This window comes from Apodemus sylvaticus, chromosome 21 (assembly GCF_947179515.1).
Source record: "Apodemus sylvaticus chromosome 21, mApoSyl1.1, whole genome shotgun sequence".
NCBI lineage: Eukaryota > Metazoa > Chordata > Mammalia > Rodentia > Muridae > Apodemus > Apodemus sylvaticus.
Window position 1 is genome coordinate 52,463,333 of NC_067492.1, and position 24,064 is coordinate 52,487,396.

Sequence of the window (24,064 nt, forward strand, 5' to 3'; positions counted from 1 at the left end):
TCCTTCTCTCTCTCTCTCTCTCTCTCTCTCTGTGTGTGTGTGTGTGTGTGTGTGTGTGTGTGTGTGTGCAGCGTCTTGCTCTCCCCTACAGTGCATGGCTATCTGAGGTGCATCTCAAACACCACATGGTCCTGACCTGTTCTGCACCAGTGTTTGGCAAATCTCTCCTTTGGGGTGCTCTGGCCTTCAGCCCTGCCTTCCCTGTTCCCAGCTGCTCTTAGCACACACAGGTGGCAGCTCTCTTTAGGGAATTCTGTCCTGACATAGTGGGAACTATTCAGGAAATAAATTAGTGAATTTCGCCTCACAGGGGCATTGCATGTAGAGACTTCTCCTTCATCGTTTCTTCCTTTTTTTGTTTTCCTTTATTTTTTAAATTCTCTCTCTCTCTCTCTCTCTCTCTCTCTCTCTCTCTCTCTCTCTCTCTCCTCCCTCCCTCTCTCAAAAAGCTGTTTTCTAAGTATGGTTCCATTCTTTCTCTCTATAAAATGACTACACATACCTCCGAATCTGTGACGACGTGCTGCTATTGGGGGGAACAGCATATTCAAAAGAATATGACACAGCAATAACGTAGGAGCCTCATCCTGGGCACCTGTTTGCAACAGGCCACGGAGGGAGGGAAGGCCCTTGCCCAGTGCGAGCCTTCCAGCTCTGTGTGGCGACATTTAATTTTTTTGCCTGTCAGTTCATTCCTAAAGCAGCCGGAAGATGGTAAAGCCAGCGGGTGACATTAGGAGCCAGGCCACACACATACTGGCATACCCTCTCTGTTGTTCTCTTTTGTTCTCAAAGATGAATAATTTTGATAATTTTGAACTTTAATAGTTCTAGACTTTAATATTTTCTAGAGAAAACTCCCACTTCTTCATTTTTTTAACATGACTATGGATGTCTTAGGTGTGAAAGTTGTGTAAATGAGCAGTTGGGTATGTGGCACAGTTCCAGCAGTGACTGTCAGCGAAGTAACAGGTGACTGTCCATGGCTCTGCTGGGACCGTTGACCGTGAGACACACACAGGCAGCGTAGATAAGCATCCATGATGAAAATCCCCACTGCACAATAAACTGGTGAATGCTCAGCCCAACAGACTCACGCAGCCCTGGCTATTAGATCCCACCAAATACACTCTTCCTTTCTTGTTGGTAAACCAACGCTCTACAGACAAGAAATAAAATGGCATTCCATGTTCCCCAAAGTTGTAATTACTGCCTTTCTTGATTCCATGCGCATCACTTTTCACACCAGACTCATGAATCATCTTCCAGACGGGGGCAGAGGTCAACTGTCTGGGAACCTATGCTGTTTATGGAACACATACTAAACTATACAGAGGGTCACTACCGATTTTAACTCCAATCTGTGTATGTTTTCAGGGAAGACGGCTTGGTATTAGATGACCAACCAATCTGTGTGCTTTTCCCTGGTGGAGAATATTTCTTCGGAACTCAGCATTTCTTAGTTGCTTGTCGTTCTTTGTCTGGGATTGCTAACACTACACAAACTGAGCATGTTGTCGCTATGTATTTAGCAATATGTAACCATGCACACATGCGCGCGCGTGCACACACACACACACACAGATACATAGCAACAATTAAAGAGGCTATGATGTGAAAGAGAGTAGGGGTGGGCGGGTTTATACAGAGTAAAGAGACGAGGAAAATGACGTAATTGTAACTTCAAAAAAATTTAAAAAGTATTTAAAAAATTAACTGTCTACAAAACTAAGGTAAATTGGAAAAAAGAAGAGTATAAAATATTGAAAAATAAAGTGAACATAAATAAAGCATATAAACCAAAATGATAGTAAAACATAAAGCGTGATGATATTTCTAGGGCTGGGAATATTTTAGCAAACCGATGTGAACTTTTCAAGCTCTTTTCTGTACTATAACATCACAATAACGAAGGGAGCATCTTTACATACCACTCTAAACCACAGGGAAAACCCACTGTTGTTGTTTGTCTAAAATAGACTCTGCAAAGCTTAGGTGTGTTTAATGTTCCTTAAAAGCTGGGTGTGATTTTGGATGGAAGCACAGTTTCGGTTAGGCTTGGTCTGTTGGGGATGCTTAAATCACATTGTTCTCAAACAGTAGTACAAGAAGTTCAGTGGGAAAATACAAAGCCATACAAACACAATAATTACTGGGCATTTAGAACTTCTCCCCAGATCCCAGCGGCAACCGCTGCCCAAGAATCATCTTGGACTCTGTTCTAAAGCAATGGCAGAGAGGCCTTCTCGTTATAAGTTGTATTCTCCACCCAGAGAGTGTGGAACCCCACGTCAAGGCCACCCACCCATCTAGCTTCTGGGACATAAACAAGGGTGCAGAGGAGGCCCACAGTGTGGGTGGTAGCAGCAGATTTAGAAGCTAGCCCGTCCTTGGTGCGAGGTGGGATTCAATTTTTTTTTTCTGGAGAAAGGCTACAGATTATTTATGTAAGTTCAAAAGCAAGGTTAAAATGTTAGACAAATATTAATCCCAGTTTTCCTATACGCAGTGCACAGGTGCAACTTCAGCTGCAGATTATAGGATATAATCATCAAATTCATTCAAGCAGACCTCAGAGAGTTAAAAACATATATTCCGAGGACCTGGACTCCTCGGTCCAAAGAATGAGAATGAAACAGGGCAGAATATTTGTGTATCAAGGTGATTCCAGTTTCCAACTGGGAAAACAGGACTGTTAACACCCACGTCCCCTGACAACTGTCCAATTATGTATATCACACTTGGCCTAGTGTTTGCTGAAGAAGTAATCAATAAAGGATGTGGTTGACTGAGCATAGATTTTGGTTGAACCAATGCATGAAAACTTAATCATTTACTCAGAGAGAAGAAATCAAGCACAGCAGAGATGAGCGGCCGGCCACGGAGGGGTTTCTTGATTGTGCCACCAAGTTTGTGGGCCACAGATGAAAGCAATGAGGCAAATGGGATCTACGGCGGCGGGAGAGAATGTAAAATGCTATTCCTAATTCCATGAATTAATAGAAATGTTTCTGGTGGTCTTTTTTTTTCCCCGTGTCATTTTTAGCAAATTTCACTTCAAAGCCTGGATGTTCCATTTTCGAGAATATATGAAAATTACTAGGGCGTGTCGTTTCTCTCAAGCAAGGGGAAATTAATCTTTGGCTATAACAGAAAGGTAATTTTCACACTGGAAACTTTGTTGGAATTGATTTGAAGATCTCTACTGTGGAAAGTTTTCCAGGAAATCACTTAACTCCAAGTATGTGAGAAAATTTACAATGGGTATGAGATAAACCCAGAAACAGGGTAGCTGTGTCTAACGTGGAAGCAGGAATCTTTCTTTTCTACCTTCTCTTAGGGAGCTATCTTGATTCTGTTGAAGAGCTGTGGCATTGCAACAAATGCATTAGTTAAGTTAGAATATACAAGCACACACATTCCATAAGGAGAAATAAGGGTCTTCCTGTTTTGCATACACCTGTACCTCTTCTCGCTAAAACAATAACAGTGATGATAAATAACAACAACAATAATAATAATTAATAATAACAGCGATGATAAACAGTAACATTTACTTAGTAATTTCTCATATCACCTTTCCTTTATGAGTCACAACTGACTTCAGAGGAGTGTCACAAGGCTATTTTCTTCACAAGGAAGGAAGAAATAACATTGTAAATGTTTATTTGTTTTTACCCTGCTTAAGTCCTTGTTCAGGGTGTATTATTTACATTAATAGAAAAAAAGAGTTGTTCACTATTGCAGCTTTCCTTTATAAGTCACACCAGGTCCGACTTGATCAGAAGGTGTAACTTCATATCACCAAATCCTATCCTGGGAGAACGTGGTGTGTTTTCCAACTGAAGGCTTAGTATAAATTCTTGTAACCACTTTAGAAGCTTCTATCTTATACACCTTTCATGCACACTCAGCTGATGGCCTCGGACACCCACTTATCCTAGACATGGCTATCTTCCTCCACTTCCTTTAAAGAGATAAAATATGTTTATAGACACAGGACTACCATTAGCCAAACTGTTCCAATCGCTCGCAGGTTAGGAAAGAAGAGATTTAGGGCAAGGCTAAGCTTCATACACAACCTGATTTATTTCTTAGCCATCTCAGCAATAATTTCTTCTATTTTGCCTGTGTTACTTCTTCAGAAGTAGCATGCCTGTGCCTCCTGCCTTCTACAGGACACTACAGAACCAAGGATGCTCGTCTGTCTGTGCGCAAATCATCCAAGGCTTCCCTAAACTTCAGTAGAGGGCAATTTCTATAAGTGGAATTAGTTTTATTTGGCATAAAATAAGATGTGAATCTGTTTTTTGTTTTGCTTTATTTTTTGTTTTTGTCTTTTTGCACAGGACAGTTGGGTACTGTTGAAGTTAATAGCAACCCTTCAAAGCAGCATTCTCCTAAAAATGACCACAAAACTCATAAAGGTTTTGACTTTAATAGACTGATTCAAAGCAAAGATTTCCAAATATCCAGACGGCTGCTGTTGTCCAGATTATTTTGTTTGAACACTGAAGAAATGTTACTCGGACACAATTGTCCTTGGCCAGGGCCACGCTACTCTGAATGTTCCTGGGAGCCAATGTGGCAAAGTGGCAGCGGGTCTGCCTCAGGAAGAGCATGGCCTGGGACACTTTCTCCTGCGACGTCAGAAGTCGCATGCCTGTGCCTGTGACTCTATGGGACATCACAGAACTCAGGATGTTTGTCTGTCTGTGCACAGATGACTCAAAGCTTCCCTATACTTTAGTAGAGGGTAATTTCCATAAGTGGAATTAGTTTTATTTGGCATAAAATGTGAACCTGGGGTTTTTTGGGTTTTTTTTTTTTTTGTCTCTTTCAGTTTCTGTCTCCTGTTTCTTTTTCTCTCTCCCTTCTGCTTCCCTCTCCTCCCCCACCTCTTTCTTTCCTCCCCCTTCCCACCCCCCCCCACCCCGTGTGTGTGTGTGTGTGTGTGTGTGTGTGTGTGTGTATGCCAGAGGACAATGTTAGGAGTCTTCCCTGATTGCTCACCACATTTGTTTTTCTGGAGACAGGGTCTCTTACGAACCTGGAGCTTGTCCATTAGACTCTCTCTCCGGCAAGCCCCAAGCTTGTGCCCGTCTTGACAGTACTGGGATCACAGCATAGAGGACCATGCCTGGCCCTTGTGTGGACGCTTGGAGGCCTGAACACAGGTCTTTATATACAACAAGTATTTTCTGTACCGGCCTACCCCCAGAGCTCTGCTTTCCATGCTGCTGAGAATATAAAAAGGATTGGCCTCATTCCTAAGAAAAACTTTCCACCCCATGGCCTGTCCTGGACAGTTACAGCCCTCCCCACCTCAGACACATTTGATTATCTATATTTTCAAAGTTACCAGATTAAACAGGATTTTACACTGATAATTTGTCCCCTCAGCTTTGACTGGACAGATGAGGAATTCAAATTCTCAAGTACAGACTGAAATGATGAGACATACAGTGAACCTTTGCAGATAACTTGAAGCCAGCCTTTAGCATCTACATGTTTCAAAAATAAATACAAGAGCCACCAGGAATGAAAGGCCATCACAACATTTACCCTGTGGCGCAGCAAATGCTAAGAGAAGGATTTTGAAGGGAAACATTCCCTCGAGGGTTTCATCTCTTTAGCTGTGTAGGGTGCAATGGCTATATTGTTTTGTGAGAATTATTGCATAAGCATGTGAAGGAACACATTAATATCACTGTGCAAACCTGGGTCAAGCTTGTCATTACAAAGATGAGGAACCCAGTGATTTTTCTGGGAGAACACAGAGATAGCACAACAGGTAGAGCACGTGACTGCTGTTTCAGGGTTCAGTTTCCAGTACCCACATGGTTGCTGACAACCAACCACATATGACTCTAGTCCCAGGGGATCTCACACTCTTCTGGCTTCTCTGAGCATCAGGCATGTATTCAGTGCGCGCGCGCCCACGCACACACACACACACACGCACACACACTGCACATACATATAAGATCTACTGGTTTAGGGCAGTGATGAGCAATCAGGGAAGTAATTTAGAAGCTGAAATGAACTGAATAAAGAAGTACACAGGATCACTAAGTCCAAACAGATGTTAAGTTGGAGACTAACTGATCTCATCTTAGTGCTATTTGGAAAGTAGAACTTTCAAGGCAGCTGGGTTGGTCTTCTGGGGACTGGTCACTATGTGTATTAGGAGGATCCACTCACAGGCTGCTTGCTTCCCTCACGTGTGGCCGGCCCTGTCTCTCTTCAGTAAATGCCCGGACCAAAAAAAAAAAATCTCTCATTTGTATGGCTTCTCCTAAGACATTTGTCCAACAATGACCACGTGTAACTGATATATGGAATTCCTTCCACTTCCTTGGCACTGGCATTTTAAGTAGTGATTCTTATCTTTGTAGTATTTATGTATTTAGTATTATGTGTGTAGTGTTTAGTATTATGACTCTACTTTTAGTTCATGGAGAATATAGGCACAATGCCTTTCAGTAACACCTAACCTTTTCAGGTGGTTTGGTATATATTCACAATGAAAGATTAATGTAAAGTTACAATGTAGCACAATTACACCTGCTACTGTTACTATTATTTTGAACAGGCTACATTTTTGGATCTAAGCTAACTATTGAAAACCTGCTCTGTACATTTGGTGACTTTTGGTATTGTGAGTGGTTTACTCAAGGTTATGCTTTATGATGAGTAATGGCTGTGGTGCAGGGGCAATCACAACGTTTTCCACCAAAGGATACATCTCAGGAGCTGTTCCAGAGACTGCTGTTAACTTTTCTGTTTCAAATAAAATGTTGGGCATGTTTGCATCCAGCTGTTAATCCAGGTTTGCTTAATGGAAGGAGTCTGGTGGAAGTTTAAATGGAACTCTTTCCGAAGAGCTCAGGAAAGGTTAGGCAAGTCAGGGCACTGAAAGGCACTGCCTGGCACCAGGCTCTCTGAGTCCCTGGCCTGTGAGATGTGACCTGATTTCTTTCTTTCTTTCTCTGGTTCATTCAAGGTCATCACTAAGCTTACAGAAAACCAAAAGGGAGCTTACACAAAGGAGGGGACAGACAAAGAAGACCTTGAATACATCTTTTTTTTTTTACAATACCACACTGGCTTAAAGTAACTTATCACCAAAGGGTCACTTAAGAAGGGCGCTGCTTAAAAAATTTAAGCAGGCAGTGATGGAAAGCGACAGACCTCAAACAATTTAAGTCTTTCACAGCTGGGTGGCTCCACGGGGGGGGGGGGGGACAGCGGGACAAGGCTGTGCTAGCTTACCTCTGCAGGACCTTGGCGATCGCCTCGTAGGCTCTCCCCAGGCTCAGATCATCACCCAGGCTTGTGGAGATCTCGCTGTACCTATGAAGCACCTGTGGGGAGAGGAGCATGCTGAGTGTGGCGCCTGTCCACACCTGAGGATGATGCATCAGAGCAGAGAAGATGAATATTAGCAACTTCCAAAATGTCTCTTTCTGTTGGCGTGGTTTGTCTGGGGCTGGGCAAATCGCTTGTTTCGGGGACATGCCTTTGAGTCATGACAGTGAAGTCTTCCTTTTGTAAAAATGACCCCTCCCCATTCTAATTCTCCAAACCATCTCATTTATATAATGTAGCTGTGAATAAATAATTGAATGCTTTACAACATTATTTTAAAATACGGACACTATTACCTGAGGTAATGTAAGTCCTACCAGAGTGTTCTACTATGGTAGTTCAAATATCATGGTTCTTTCTATAAATAGCTCTTTGAAAAAGAATGAATTTAGGCACCAGGCCTTTTCTTAATCTGTCATTTTAGGAGAGCCTTGTCTTGCAGTGTTATGTGTATATAGCTCACACTAAAAATATTTCTTACAAATGTACTTCATTACCAGCAATCTCCCTGATAATCAAGCTTGCAGCTGCCACAGCCAAACATATGATCTTAATTTAATTTAACACTGACATCACTGTGCGCTGTCATTTTCTCCTTTTTAATTCCCACCCCTTGGCCCTCCATTCCCTGGTCAGGGGAGGAAAATGCAGAAACCAACATTTCCCCCCGCCCTCTCTTCTTCCTTATTGTTACGCGACCCAACCTATTACACACATGAGGACACAGGAAATCTCCAAGGACCTTCATGGAAATCCTTTTTGCACATTTTTCTAAGAAAGAATTAGTGAAAGTCACTTTCTGGCATTTGAGGGGTGAGGGTGGGGGTGGGGCGTACATCTGCCTGATGTGCTCTCTCTGCTTAGACTGCAGGAAGGGCGTGCGTCCTAGGACCGGGCTCCTGTCAGTCTGTCCTTGTCCTCCTGTTTCTTTGATTCGCTCACACACTTCCCTCTGCATTTGCTTGTCTGTCTCTTTCCTTCCCTTACCCCCGTCCGCTTTTATGTCACATTTATCTTTATTTTCTTCAAAGGTAACATTTGGGAAATGATTCCAATGAGACCACCATGATCCCTTCTGTGGTTCAGAAGGAATCTCTCAAGCTGAGACCTATCCCCGGGTCCATTACAACCTTAGTTTTGATTCTTCTTGAGCCTCCAGAGTTCTAAATCTGGAAAACACTGTCAATAATTTTAATTCACATGTAACAATTGCATTCATTTATAAGAGGTAGTCTCATGGTTTGTCCTGTGTATGACTGGGTACTCCACTAACAACTTTCCGACTTGTTATTGTTTTATGGTAATAATGTTCAAAAACAACAACAACAAAAAGAATGCATATAACATATTTTTATCATTTTTGTCTTTGTATGTGTATGTATGTGTGTTCATGTGTGTGAATGTGGGCGCACCCAGGCCATGGCACGTGTGTGAAGGCCAGAGGCCAGCCGACGGTCTCAGAGCTCTCCGGAGGTGCACCTTGCTCTCGCCGTGTAACACGGTCAGGCTGGAGCGCGCACTTTCTTGGACTTGCGGCCTCTCTTCTTGTGCTTACAGATGCATGCTGCACATCTGGCCTCTCATCTTGTGCTTACAGATGCATGCTGCACATCTGGCCTCTCATCTTGTGCTTACAGATGCATGCTGCACATCTGGCCTCTCATCTTGTGCTTACAGATGCATGCTGCACATCTGGCCTCTCATCTTGTGCTTACAGATGCATGCTGCACATCTGGCCTCTCATCTTGTGCTTACAAATGCATGCTGCACATCCGGCCTCTCATCTTGTGCTTACAGATGCATGCTGCACATCTGGCCTCTCATCTTGTGCTTACAGATGCATGCTGCACATCCGGCCTCTCATCTTGTGCTTACAGATGCATGCTGCACATCTGGCCTCTCATCTTGTGCTTACAGATGCATGCTGCACATCTGGCTCCGCGTGGGCGCTGGAGAACTAAACCCAGGTTCTCACACTTGCACGGTAATCACGTCACCTACGGAGCCATGTCGCTAGCCCTACCTTAGCAATTTAAAAATATACAATGCATGAGCATTACCCTTGACCCTTATTCTTAGGCCTCTTAATGAAGCTCTGTAGAAACCCGAGGAGATTCTTTCCATTCCACCTCACAGCCGACAGTTCTTTGGCTTAACCTGAGGTGTCTTTGCGAAAGCTGTTCTGAGATATGAGATGAATTTTTTTAATTTGTAAGAAATTTTGTTGAGTTCATGTATAAAAATACCTAGGAAGAGACCTTATAGGACTTTATTTTGGTCCACATATTTTTAGGTGACATTCTAAAAATCTTAAATTGAAAGCTAATTATTAACCTATTTTTATACCCAAAATAGTTCATTTGCTTTCTCTCCATAAAAACTGTCACCCTGGCCCTGACACTGTTTTAAAGCTTACGAAATCTTATAATGGTGACTTGTTTGCCACACTGAGAACATTTATACGTTAGTGCAGACTTTGGACCAATGCGACTGTGTGAATCAGCAGTAACCTGAGGCAGGTTTCTCCAGGGCATGAGTTGGGCTTATATAGCGAAGCTCTCTAATGTTCCCAGTTATCCTGTGGCTTCTTCATGGTGATGGATTTGGTCTCTTAGGGTGAACACAAACCTATGTGTTTCTCCTATCTCTGACTCATGCTTCCTCTCTTTTTGTAAGATTGAATCTCACTCCATTCCCAAATTGGCCCCATACCCTGGGCTCAGTCAACCCTGCCTTAGCCTCTTGAGTAGTTGGAGCTACAGGCATAGTACCCAGCAACCAACCCCAGAATAAAGAGACTGAGGCAGTATAGTTGGGCCTTAGCTCTTCCATAACTGTCCCATATTCCAGCATGCAGGCCAGGAGAACTCTTTGTATTTAATTTCCTCCTTAAAGAAGAAAGCCTCCCTCTAAAAGCTGTCATATGGGTACTGTGATTTTATACATTATACTATATAGTCTACATCTAAACAACAGGAATTCCTAATCTCTTCCTCGGCCTCCAAGAGCAGCCCTGTGCAAGAGTTTCCCTCCCCAAAGTAAAGACAACAAATTTATTTTGTGACTTGAGAGGAATCTGGTATTTCTTTAAACAGTTGCCTGAGAACCAGGAGCTACATAGGCAGTTGAAATGGTTCTTTTTTTTTTTTTTTTTTTTTTTTTTTTTTTTTTTTTTTTGTCACACAGAGAAACATTCAAATACACAAGAGCCATACTGGGTATCTTGTTGAAGGTTTGGTCTAAGATGGTCTACCTACCTACCTACCTACCTACCTACCAGGTACATGAACTCAAGAGAAGAGACATGCAAGTGGGAGAAATCCAAGGACAGAGGAAATAAGTTTTATAAAAGTAAAAAGAAAAAAATTACTGTAAGTAGCAAAATAGGATGAGATTATGAATTTTGTGGCACATAGAAGTGTTTTTACACTAATTTGTGGTAAGCTAATGTAATGATTAATCTCATCACCTTAATCCTATTAAGGGGCATTGCAGGATCAAACACTGTGAACCCAGAGATTGTATTTTTTACTGAAAAAAAAAACCCTGTTTCTAATTAGGGTATGAATCAGCCTTAGCACTCACCTTTGATCCCTCTGGCTGGAATACAGATACACCCTTAGTACAATCCTGAGATCCTAAACAATGAAGGTAAAGTTAGTTTGTAGAGGAAAGCACTTACGTTTGAAAGTGATGTCTAACTGAGTGGCAGACAAAGTGACGAATCAGAGAAAGATTTGACAGAATAGGATATCCTCAACTCTCATGAGAAGAGAGAGGAAAGGGAAGCTCACTTAAGGGAGAGACAGACAGTGCAGGGGAAGGGAGTACAGTCCAGGAATACAGGAGAGCTCGTGCAGACTGTAGAGTTGAGAGGGAGAGTGGAGCAGCTCAGAGAGGGAGAAAGTGGAAGGAGGGAGCTTCACCAGGAGAGCTTTACAGAGACAGACTGAAGAGAGAACAAGCGAGACACAGGTGAAGACAGAATGAGCAAGAGAGTGAGAAGGAGCCAGAAGGGAAGAACAGATTGCCAGTGAGTATGAGATGTGGCAGAGCAATCCAGTCAGAGGCTGGGAGAAACCACAGTGAGTCAGTCAGCTTGTGGATGATTTTAAGCCAGAACAGCTGAGTTGAACCAGCCAGAAACAGCTCAGTAAGAACAAGAGAGTGTGGCCTTATTTATCAGTAAGTCTCAGAGCTCAAAACATTCTAAGACTAGATAAGATTGTACAGAGCCTAAAATCTTCCAGGACTAGTCTAAGTCTGCAAGTGGTGGCAGTAAGTCTTGGAGACAATAATTTTGTCAGGCGAATAAAGGCAACTTTTATGAAGGTAATGTCTAAGAGATTAGTAAATATATCTTCAGGTATGTATAAAGGGCTATCTCTAGAGAGAATGGACTAGCAGGGGTTGACCTGCCTTGGACATGGGTAGCATCATTCCACAGACCAAGTAGGCTTGTAGTGGAATAAAAGAGGAGAAAGAGAAAGCCCTTTAGTGCAGACATTCCTCTGTTCTCTTCTGGCCTCCATGATGTGGGCTGCTCTGCCTCTCCTTCCTCACCAGGACAGGCAGAAACGTCTGAAAAACATGACCCCACACATGCTTCCTTCTTTACAAGAGTATAGTGTGACCCCCTATCTGCTTTTGAAAGCAGATGAACCGTGATCTACAAATTGACAGGAAGTGAGCAACTCCTGGTGGCCTGAAGTCAGGGAGAGAAGCCAGACAAAGAGTGGAGCTGTTTTTGTAAGACACACCACGGAGGAAGAAGCACAGGAGTCTAGCAGCATCTGTGGACATCTGAAGGACACCTAGTTGGACAGATTTGTGCTGTGAATGTGATAGACACATATCTGTAGCCTGGATGGGTAAGATCTACCAGCATAATTCAGAGAAATTGGAACAAAGAGCTCTTAGTGTGCAGTGTTCTAATGGATGAAGATGTCTTACCCTTAATTTATACTCAGTGAAGCCCATGAGGCTGGAAAGGAGAAACACTGACCTGGTGTGCAGCTGCGTCAACTCAATACCAAGTGTTCAGACTTCCCCCAAATTCCACAGGCAATGGAAGGTCTATTAGTGAACTGAGTGTGCTGTATCAAGTGACCCCATCTCTCTGAGCCTATTTCCTCGTGAGTGGATGGAAATGAACAAATCCCACGATGGAGGACTGTTGTTACAGGTTCCTGTGTGGCATGATATTGAACATGCTCACTAAGGACTGAGTGTAGCAACACCCCAGCTTTCTCTTCATGCTTACCTAACATAGCTGTTCTCAAATGAAGGGGCATCTGCCAACATCTGATAACACTTTAGTTGTTATAATCGGGGAGGGTTGCTAGCCCTGTGGTACACACCATAGCCCCCATAACAAAGAATTATCATGTGGCTTAAAATGTAAGTAAAGCCACTCACTGTTGAGAAATCCCCAACCTGGCCTCCACATAAACCATCTCCCAGACTGCACACTATTGAAGCTGGTCACACAATCATAAGAACGTGCCATAAACTGTAGGTCGAGTTGACTTAAGATCTGCACCTCCCATGTTTTTTGCCAAAATTCTGTCTTGTGGGGCAGCAAGGGACACTGGCTGTTTTCTTTGTCCGGTCCTCAGCAGGTACATAGTCATTAAGGATGTTTACAGATAAGAAGAAGCAAACCCCACTCTTCAGCCACATTTAAATGCTTTCCCTCTATTTTTGTCCACAAATCTAAGAGGGCAGCAAGAGTCCAAAATGAGCCCACTTAGACCAGCCACCGCCTGTGAAACCATAATGGATACCCAGCAGATGTGCCTGGAAACAAGAAGTTAGCTTCCTAACTTCTGCCCAGGGTACGGATTTTACTCCTTTCCCTGCTGACCACCATAGAAAGGCAGTGCACCTTGCATTTTGTTATACACTCCTCAGGGAAGCCCCAGATGGTCTATTTTATAACAAGAGTTAGGCACTAGTCTCAGTTCACAGCTTTTCTTTGAAGAAAGGAGAAAGGCAACACAGATTTTTACTTGTATAATAATAAATGTAGATCATTTAAAAAGTCAGGTTTGCCACCATGAGCTTGAAATCATTTGTCAAATCTCATTGGAAATACATTTATTCTGATTTCTGGCACGCTAGCCCCCTTCAGCCACCTCACAGTTGGTGAGCAAAGAAGGCGTTTCTGCGTCATTTACAGTGTCTGAACCCGATGCAGACAATCAGCTGCAACATTAGTCAGAGAAATCAGTGGCTAATGATTTCTGACAGGCACTGTAGTAACAGGCTGAGACCAGCCAGGGCACCACCAGCATCCAGGGATCTTCCTGGAGATGGAGACTCCTTGTAGGCGATGCTAAGAATAGGGTCTTACACACTTAAGGTTCACATACACTTTCTGGAAAGGCATAGCTTCTGACATGTTTATTAACAGTGACACCTTCATACAACCATGAATCGGGCCATCTGAGTGTGTGACTTTGTAAACTTAGTAAATGTAACGTCACTTTTGTTTATCTCATCATGCATTGAACATTCTGAAATTCCCTTCTTCAATTAGAAGTAGCCTCTTATTTTTCTGCTTCTAGTATTGGTCACTTTAGAGGGTGCTTTTTTGTCCTTGAAACCCATTATTCATCATCGAGTCCATTGCCACACGTTGATGGCTTGCGCTGTCAAGCACACACCCCAGAGACCGTGGTGTGGGCAGGAAGGACTGAGTATGTGCTGCTTTCTCCTGCCTAAGCAGTTCACTGTGGAACCCCAGACAAGAAACTGCATTCCTCTGAGCTTCTGGAATATGAAGGAGTTGAAACAAATGGCCTAGAACGCTCCCTTCCAAAAGTATGGTTTGGAGTTTAGGATGCTAGAATGAGGTGTTTAGTCATTAAAGACATGCTCTACTTGTTTTCAACAATTTAGCATTAGGTTAAGAATTCCAGCTCAGAGGGCAAGAGAGATGGCTCAGAGGTTGAAAGTGGGTACAACTCTTCAGAGGACCCAAGTTTGGGTCTCAGCATCCACTACAGGTGGCCTGAAACTTCAGCTCAAGGGAATTCAACATCACCTGGCTTCTGCAGGTTCCTGTACACATATGTGTGTACACACATGCATGCATGCATGCACTCACACACCTATGCATGCATGTGTGCACACACAGGCACACATTTAAAAATAAAATGAATCACTAAAAAAAAATTCTTGTTCAGGGGATGGAAAGATTGCTCAGTGGTTAAGAGGGCCTGTTGAGCAGTCTTGAGTATTCTAGACAAATTGAACATCCTCAAAACACCTGTATTTCCAGCTTCACGGCATCTAATGCCCTCTTCTAGCCTTCAGGTGAGCACAGGCACACAGTGTGCCTGCAGTCATGGAAACACATACACAAAGAAATGAAATGGATCTTTGAAAATGTCCTAAATGGAAGCACTTTATTTCTTCTTTTAAATTTTTGAAGAAACTAGATAGTGAACCATTTTGATTAAGTTGAACTCATTATACTTTCTCTTCAGTTGAAGAGGCTGGAAAACTCTTGAGCTGGTGGTTTTCAAGCTGTCACTGAGTTACCATAGCAGTTAGCAGAAGTGAGTTACATAGTAACCACTTAATCTTAAGAGCCCATTACCACAGGCTGTTCTTTAGAACTAGCAAGCAGTTTGTTTTTGCAGCTTTAAGAACCCAATGAAAGGTCAAAGTCACCCTCACAGTTCATAGCCTGCCTTGGAAGTCACAAATGCTGCATAATCCCCCGTGTGCGGAGCCTGACACTGCACTCTCACGGCTTTATAAGGATAGAAACATGTCCCAGAGCATTTTCAGTCTTTTACCTAAAACTCCTCCCGCTCTGTACATCCAAGGTGCAGGAGAAGTTCAGCCTCAGACAGTGAGGTAAATCTCCACAAGCAAGCAGATAGCAACGTTTTCCTCAGTCCTGAATTGAAGTGCATGGCTCCAAACTATTTCCAAAGATGCTCGTTTCAGTTTGTACTGTGGCAACCCCAAGACTACATCTGAACAGCTCCTTCCTGCTTCTCTGTTGTGATTTTATATCAGAAGTCAGAAGGAACAGGGATATCACCATGGGCAGCCCAATCATAGCGTGAGTTATGTTATATTTACAGTTCCTCGGAAGAAAATATCTCCCTGCCCTTGACCTTCCACAAAGAAAACCATCAGAGGCTTGGTTTTATATTTTGTTCAGAGGCCCTTGACCAAAGGGTAGTTAATTTACGGGCAGTCTGGTTCTCAGTGTGTTCTCAGGCTTGATATAAAACGTTCTGCTTGGTGGAAGATAAGATTCTTGCCCTGGTGACACAGAGTGGAAGACAGGGGAATTTCTTATTTTCTTTTTCTTTTTCTTTTTCTTTTCTTTTCTTTCTTTTTTTATTTTTTATTTTTTGGTTTTTTCGAGACAGGGTTTCTCTGTGTAGCCCTGGCTGTCCTGGAACTCTCTCTATAGACCAGGCTGGCCTCAAACTCAGAAATCCGCCTGCCTCTGCCTCCCAAATGCTGGGATTAAAGGTGTGCGCCACCACTGCCCAGCTGACACGGGGAATTTCATGATCAGAGGGAGCTAAAGACGTAAAGTGTGGGAGGGTTTTGTTCCAAGTGTTGCTTTAAGGAGGAAATTGCAAAATCTCAGGTGAGTGACAGAGGACCAACCTGCACGTGCCCGTGATGACATCAGACACAATGCCAGTTCTCGGTCACTTGTCAACAGTGGAGATGGCTACGGCAAGCGGCCTCATGTTTAGTGCCAGTCAGATGCGATCACATTAGATGCCGGCTGCTACGCACTTTGCTCATGCAGGAGTGACAGCATTTAAACATTGCTGGGCTCTGCTGGACCGCAGGCCCTGGCCTCCAGCCGAGCAGACACCACGTCCATCACGAGCCTGCTTCCCTCAGCCTCTAGATTCCTGAACCTTCAAGGCCCTGAGCCTGCGCTGTTCTTTCCTGCTTTTCTCTTATTTTTCCAGAGCATCCTCACAGGGAAGTACATGTCTTTGCCCTAGCTTAGCTCCACTCATGCTGCCCTGTGCATCTAAATTCTTAGTCCTTTGAGAGTTGGTGTCACGTGGACAGAAACGCCACCTGTCTTGTTCTCCATTGTTCCCTTAACTCCTACTCCTGTTAGCACTGGGTTTTATCGAGTAGATATGGTTGAATTTGAGTGAGACATTAAGAGTGAAGTGCCTGTCGAGACGCTGATGTCGTGGGGATACGGATTGACATCTACCTTAGCTCCACTGCAACGAAGAGCAAACACACTTCCTGCCTATGGCCAAAGGAAAACAGGCCAACATTCTCGGTTGGCAGCCGGTATGGAGAGCTGGATCACGAGCAAGTAAATTTAAGAGGAAATGTCTGGTTATCTGTCCAGACCTGCTCTCCCACCAGCATCAGGACCCCGAATGCTGAGGACCGGGTCAGGCCAGAGCTTTGCACCCATTTTGCCCTCTCTGTGAAATGTGAATAATGAGAGAGACAAACGTAGCTCCTCACAGGGAACAGAGCGTGTCTGAGGGAGTGTGCGACAGAGAACACGTGACAAGCTCAGTGTCCCTTGGAGGCCTGGAAGAAAACCAGGCCTGGCTCACAGGAAAGGTTCTGGAGTGTTTATCCATTTGTCAGAGATTTCAAACAAGCACTGACATCTACAAAGGTTTCCATATTCTTGCACGAACCTATCACCAGGGGATTTCTCTCTTTCCGGGGAGGGAAGCCGTCATCATCTGTGTTCCCTTGCACTGGATTCCTTTCTCTTGGAAGGCAAGAGTCAATACAAAGTTGTTCTCATTTTCCTTCTAAGGAATCCACAGGAGTCTTGAGAAGCGCTTTGAGCATACACTCCGTGGACAGCACAACGTCCATTCTACCTCAGGCCGTCACTCTGGTGCAGCCAGGAAAGCCCTAATGTATGTTTGCAATGTCAAGCTTTCTGTCAGTATGTGAGAACTGTCTTCTTTCAAATAAAACATGGTAGGAAAGCTTTCCTCTGATAGCTTCCACACCAGGGATGCTTTGCCCGTGACCCTTCCTCAGTGACAAGAGAGACGAGAAAACAATTTATGAGCCATTTCCATTCTGAGGGGACAGGCAGTGGCACTGAGAGCTTTTATCAAGTAGGTTATGATAACTCGTGATAAACGTCAATAATAAATGGTGGGACTCCTAGGGGATGTGGTGGCGATAGGAAGCTGTTGGGGTACTGCTGGTGGGGTGCTGGTTGTCCTGGAATTCCCTGGCTCCCCAGTAGAGTTTGGCCTGACAATAAACAACAGTTTATTACTTTATCTAATCTCAGCCAGGAGGGAAGTGCGCCAGCAAGCTTTTGCAGATGTTCACATCCAATAATCTATCCATAATTGATGAAACAGGGAGGTCAGATGTAATGGCTGCTACTATCCTCGCAACAAATAAATGGTTATTGACAAAACAAGCCAGTGTGGCACAGAGCGCTGGGCGGTGACAGGAGGAGAGGGCATGGAGGCAGAGGAAGGGGACCACAGGTGAAGAGGAGGTGGAATTGTAATTCCTCAGCAAGCCCATGGTGGACGGACTGTGCTGGCACACAAGCAGCCGTGGCGGGGCGAGGAGGAGGCATGGAGTACAACAGAAGATGAAGGGGAGCCGAGATGGAGACAGAGGAGGAGGGAGATGAGCCAAGGCGGGGGCTGGGTAAGTGCAGATGCATGAATGGTTCTGAAACCTTGGAATGCTTGTGCTGTGTGATCCAGATGTCTCAGGTGCCTAGCAGCACAGCATCTCCTCTCATCGCCCGCCCGGCGGCCATGCTGTGCAGGCTTGGCGAATGCAGATTAGAGCAGATCATAGTGGGACATTTGGGGAGACCCAATGCCCCCCGATACTCAGGGGCGGCACAGATAGACGTCCATCTATGCTGTGCTCCTCCACCACATCACCAAAACAAACCTATAAAAATCATTTTAGGATATTTCCAGATAAACGCGAGCTACCAAATCAAGACGTTAGAAAATTTGCTTGGACTGGAAGGGACCTGAAATGCGTGCTGCTTAAAACTGAATTAACTACGAAGGGATGAGAATGAGGGAAGGATTTCTTCAAAATGCTACAAGCCTAACACCGCCTCACTCACCTCAGCTCCTGCAAGGAGAACAATAAAGCCTTACTCGAAGCTGCTTTTATTGACTGAATAAAACTCAAGATGCTTAAACATAAAGCAGCAGCCGCACTCCTACACTCCCAGTCTAAAGTGAAGGCGTAAGTTTGTACCCGCTTTATTGCGTAATATTATAAAATGAAGGATGGTGGGATGAAACTATGGTTGTTATTGCTATAGTTGGTCATAAAGATGCATCGGACACAGACGTTTTAAATATTAATACTCCCTCAAATAACTTAAAACAATTTAACACTCGTTAGCAGTTTGTTTCGAAGTGCGATTTATTTTAGTCTTTGCGACCGATGCCTTTGATCGGTGTTGGAATAACGTCTGAGCTGGAAATGAATGAGGAAACAGCTTCCTAGAGTCCTTCTGCTTTAGGTTCTACAGCCCGTGCTAAGGTTCTCCACTGCAGCTAGCATTTCCAAACTGCTTATCAATACACAGGCACCGAGATTTCGCAAGCTCAGTGCTGGCCAATAGCCTCTCCTCCGTTTTTCCCCAGCTGAGCCCCTGTCTCATAACTACAAACCTTCTCAGAGGCGTGGCATCTCCATACCTCCCCACGGACCACAGTCTGAACTTTGACCTTCGGTCACATGGCTGGGCCTTTGCTCGTTCCCAGTCCCTGGCGTTTCCTTCTTTCCTGTCATTGCTTCTTGCTTGAGTCTGCCTTTGGGCCCTTGGCTCAGTCCTGCCTTCCTGAGCTCTACACGCCGGTGTCAAGGAGTCTCAGGCAGGGCGGCTCAATGACTGCCACTAGCCCATAGCAGTCGCTACCACTGACTAAAGCCTACATACACAGTGTTTCTCTGATCATTCATTGTGTGTTTGATCTTCTTGAAGCCCTCGAAATAAATATAAATATTCCCAGAGTGTAATCAAGAGAAACAGAGCACGGAGAGGCTGAGTGTCTCATTCTAAGAGGCACAGCAGGCAGGAGGCAGAAGGGTTTGAACTTGGTTTACTGGTTGTCAAGAGTTAGCCTTTTAAGCTTGGCCATCATATTTGCTGCCGTGCTGTCCTGGGCAGTACTGTGCTGACAGTACTGTGCTCACAGTACTGTGCTGACAGTACTGCGCTGACCCCGCCTTCACTTATAACTGCCATCTTGTGCTTCGCTTGCCTTAAGACATTCCCTCTTTGCTGTCAGCGACAGCAGCCGTAGCCCCAGATCTTCTGGTGTTTTAAATGTTGGCTTCCTGCTTTCTGGTTATTGCTTGGCCTATCACTTGCAGCCATTTTTATCAAGATTGTTCAATTATAATCACTAAGAATAGCCAACCATGAGAACTTTTATGTCATTCCTTTGCCTGTAGCCAACATCTTCTATTTTTATTAATCACAATTGTTATATTATCTTTTGAGACTGGATATCATGTATCCCAGGGTAGAATTGGACTCTCTATGTAGCTGATAACCTTGAATTTCTGATTACCTGGCCTCCACCTCCCCAGTGTGTATACCACCACATACACCACCACACTGGTTCTCTGTGGTGCTAATGGGTCAATCCCAGGGCTTCGTAACTCTAGACAAGCTCCCTTCCAACTGAACTGCATTGCCAGCCCTAAACTATTTCTTTTTAATCAGAAAAAAGGACATGCTTTTAACCACTGCCTACCAGGTCCTGTCTGTCCGTCCTTAATCTTCCTGACCACCTCCTGCTGCCCCTTCTTTGGCTTGCTAGGGCTCCATTAGCACGCATTAGCACCCTGTTCAGTTTCCTAAGAACACCAGGCACAATATTACCCATTGTTTTTAAAGTGGGGACCCTGAGGCACATAGGGAGGAAGCTACTGAGCTTCCACAGTTGGGAAGTGGTCATGTGGAAGGAAGGACCTCCTCACTTAGAGGAGAGATAAACTGAGGCAGAGGAGAAACTCTACAGGCGAGGTTTAGATTTCAGCTATGGCTGCCGAGAGCTGGCATGGGTCACGAGAGAGATCACAGGACTGGAGACAGCTTGTTTGATTAGATGCTAGCTGCACAAGCATTTCCAGTTGCGACGTAAAAGCCCAACACACAGCAAGCAGCTGCAACCCTACTGCTAGGGTGGTGGTGCAGGTGGATGGATACCCAGAGTGTGCTGGCCAGCCAGTGAGAGAGCCTGTGTCCCCAAAAGTAAGATGGAAAGTCCCTCCACTCCCCCAACACACACACTCCCCCAAGCCCCTGCCACACAGACCAAGGAGAGAGGGAGGAGATCATAGGCCTTTCCACAAGCAGTAAGAGAAAAGGCCTTTTATCCAGTCACGTTGGTAGCCTTGCCTCTAGAAATTTCCCAGTGGTCACTTACGTGACATTTTCCAAGACATTGCTTCCTAGAACAGGGCACAAAGTGGTAACCTGTTCGTTCATGAAGACATCATGATGTCACCCTGGACGTTATGGTGCATTTGGGTCTAGTGATATGAGAAGCGGGTAAAGAAAGACTCAATGTGTACCCTTTAAAAAGGAAGGTAGGGAAGGGACACCTGCCCACCCCTTTCATGGATAGCTGGCTGTGGGTTAAAGTCACCTCTCACCCCCATGGTGGTCACTCATCACGGAGGTGGGGACCACACTCCCCTGCCTAACCCTCCCTCCCACCTCCCTGCCAAGATGGTGCCTGGTGCTGCCCCGGGGAGCCTAGGCTCAGGCAATCTGTCTTGCTGTCAATTAATCAAGATTATAACCATGGTGTCACACAACAGTGCCATTTAGGTACCGAACAGAATCTAGGCCAAAGAGCATTGTGACAAACCAGAACCACAATCCTGGATGCCTGCGCCCGAATTTGAAAGTATTTCTGATCCTTTAAAAGCCAGTTTTGAAGCCTGCAAAGACTGCAGATAGTAGACGCCTATTCCCATGCCATCTATTTACTGTAAACAATTAAAAAGTAATTTTATCTTTGAAGTCTTGTGACAAATATTAATGTTTATTTACATAATGTTTTTAAAGGAAAACATTGATTTTTAATATCTATGATATTATAAACATATAAAATGTACATAATAAACACTTGCTCTGCTGTAAGCTAATATAAGCTCATAGGGAAAATGAATATGTTTAATTAAATTTGGGAAAAACATATAGTTAAATCACTAGTGGTACCAATAATAAGGACCAATAAACCATTATCTCCTTACTGTTCTGCTGGAATTTCATCAACATGCTATATTAATAAATATCATCTTCATTTTACAAAGCAGGAAGTGGGGCTGGGAGATGGTTCAGGATCTCAGGAGCCAGCAGGAGCAGGAATCCTACCATCCACCTGCTGACCCAGCAAGATCATTCTTGAACTGTTGCGTAGCGCCAGGGGGCGCGCCTAGCACCACATGGCCCCAGCGCCTCTCCACCACAACCTCGAGGGGAGTCGGGAACTCTGGTAACACTCAAAAGTGAGGCACGAGGGAGGTTGGTGGGCGCCAAGGCCACAGGATTTACAAGTGGTGGGATCAGGATTTGAAGTGCTCTGACTCCCGGAGACCAACCTCCAAACTGACTCCTCCTTCTGTGATAACCCGCTGAGGCGGCAAGGAAGGAAGCTAGGATCGACGTGAAGCACCTGTCCCTCTCTTCCTATTTTTTTTTCCTGTTGAAAATTCCAAACATTGTCTCCTCCGAGAGAGTTTTTCAACTGAAAAACTCTTAGGAACTCCAACCCTTGTACATAATGAGTAGCTTGTGGCTACCCGATCTGTACCAAAGCAAGGAGAGCCAGCAGGGGTTGTAGCGATATGCTGCAGACAATACTAGTCTGTTTTGGATTTCTAACTCTACTGTACACAGAGGTATTGACAGAACGTTGAGGAGAAAACCAGGCAGATGGGCTGAAAGAAGCCGCCGCCACCAGAGCGCGGTCCGCCACCAGAGCGCGGTCAATTCCATGGAAGAGAGAAAGAGGGAGGCAGAAGAGAGAAACAGGAAGTGGGTGTGCCTGATGTCCCTTTCCAGAGAGGCTACAAAGTAGGGATCCATGTGGAGCCTGGTGTGACATCCGCTGTGCTTCCTGGGTTCTTTCCCACGCGTTGTCAAACTGTGTATTGATTCCCAGCTGTTCCACCCAGCAGCCCACTGGTTTCTGCTCTAAGTTTCAAGTGCTATTGGATAATATTTCCTCCTGGGCAATAAAAGCAAGATGTTATTCACGCCAATACATTGTTCAGTAAGGAGAACAGATGGGGATTTGTAAAAATTTATGTGGGGATCCAGAGAGAAGGCTTAGCGGTTAAGAGCATTGGCTGCTCTTCCAGAGGACCTGGGTTTGATTGCCAGCACCCTATGGTAGCTCACAACTGTCTGTAACTCCAGTTCCAGGGGATCTGATGCCCTCTTCAGTCACCAGACATGCCTGTGGTGCACAAACATTCATAATGCAGGCTCAAAACTAACACACACAAATAAAAAAAAAAAATAAAATAAAATAAAATAAAATAAAATAAAATAAAATAAAATAAAATAAAATAAAATAAAATAAGTAAACCTGACAACGGGTTTAGAAGCCACTCCAGTACCACCTCTGTCAGTTGCAACAGGAGCAGTTTGCATTCCTCAGAGGCAGAAGCTGCAGTTGGGGCTGGACACTGGCTGGCCTGGTCAGCATGGACGCGGATCTTAGCTGTCCTCTCCTTGGCTTCTCTCCAGCAGTCCCTTCCCCCCAAGCAGGCCGATTCCCTGACAAGCCAGCTCCCACCTGAAATCATCTTCAGATTCCTTTATTACTGCCTAAGTACTTAATAATTCTCTTTAATGTTTTGGGCTGAGTTGAGCTGTTACAATGACTAAATGTTGTGACCAGTGGTACCCTGAAGAATTTTACTATAGGCAGTCTACATAACCCTATTGAAAGCATCAATTAAGACCGTTACATTTCAGTGGAATGCAAAGGAATAATAGCCTACTTTTTGCATAGCCTTTTTCTCTTTTAAAATATAAAATCAATATGTTAATTGTGTGAAATGTGGCAAATATGCGTCCCATTGTCTTTACCCCAATAGAAAATTAAAGTCATTTGTTATTTCTATTTCCACCAATTATCGCAGAAAACAACTTGATGTTTCTAGTATTTTCTATATATTTATGTAGTATGTGTATATGTTTGCATATATGCATATGCAAAGAGAGTCACAATGTACAGTGTTTTGTAGCCTAATTCTTTACCTCAATATATCAATAATGTTTCTATTGTTACGTTTGTTGTTTAATTCCTGTTATCTGTGCAGGGTACTCAGCAGTGCTTTAAACAATTTGTTGTTGTTTTACATTTATTTTGCTTATGGATTTTCCACCATGATAAACAGTGCTTATAAAATTGTATGTAAAGGTCACAGTTAGATCTCCATGTATATGTCACGCAGATGACATCATGGCTAAATATCTGTATACTTCAACACATGTTTTCTTCATGCATTCTGACATGCTTATTCCTGAATCAAAAAATGTACAAATTTGTACAGATCCTTTTAAAGAAGGTAATATTTATTGATTGTTTATTAGATAATAGAAGCATCGTCTCTTTAGCTTGGTTAGTCTCAGGGTAACTTTATCTCTGTTTTACAGGTGTGGAGAATGTAG

The 24,064-nt window shown here is 44.0% G+C and overlaps 1 protein-coding gene across 1 annotated transcript in view; it reads right to left on the reverse strand.

Moving 5' to 3' along the window:
• The window catches only part of Ttc29 (tetratricopeptide repeat domain 29), a 173,862-nt gene that overhangs the window by 68,204 nt on the left and 81,594 nt on the right, over nucleotides 1–24,064 (reverse strand). Inside the window, exon 7 of the mRNA XM_052167098.1 lies at nucleotides 7,276–7,367. Coding sequence (XP_052023058.1) covers nucleotides 7,276–7,367 — 92 coding nt within the window. The remainder of the gene's footprint in view (nucleotides 1–7,275; nucleotides 7,368–24,064) is intronic.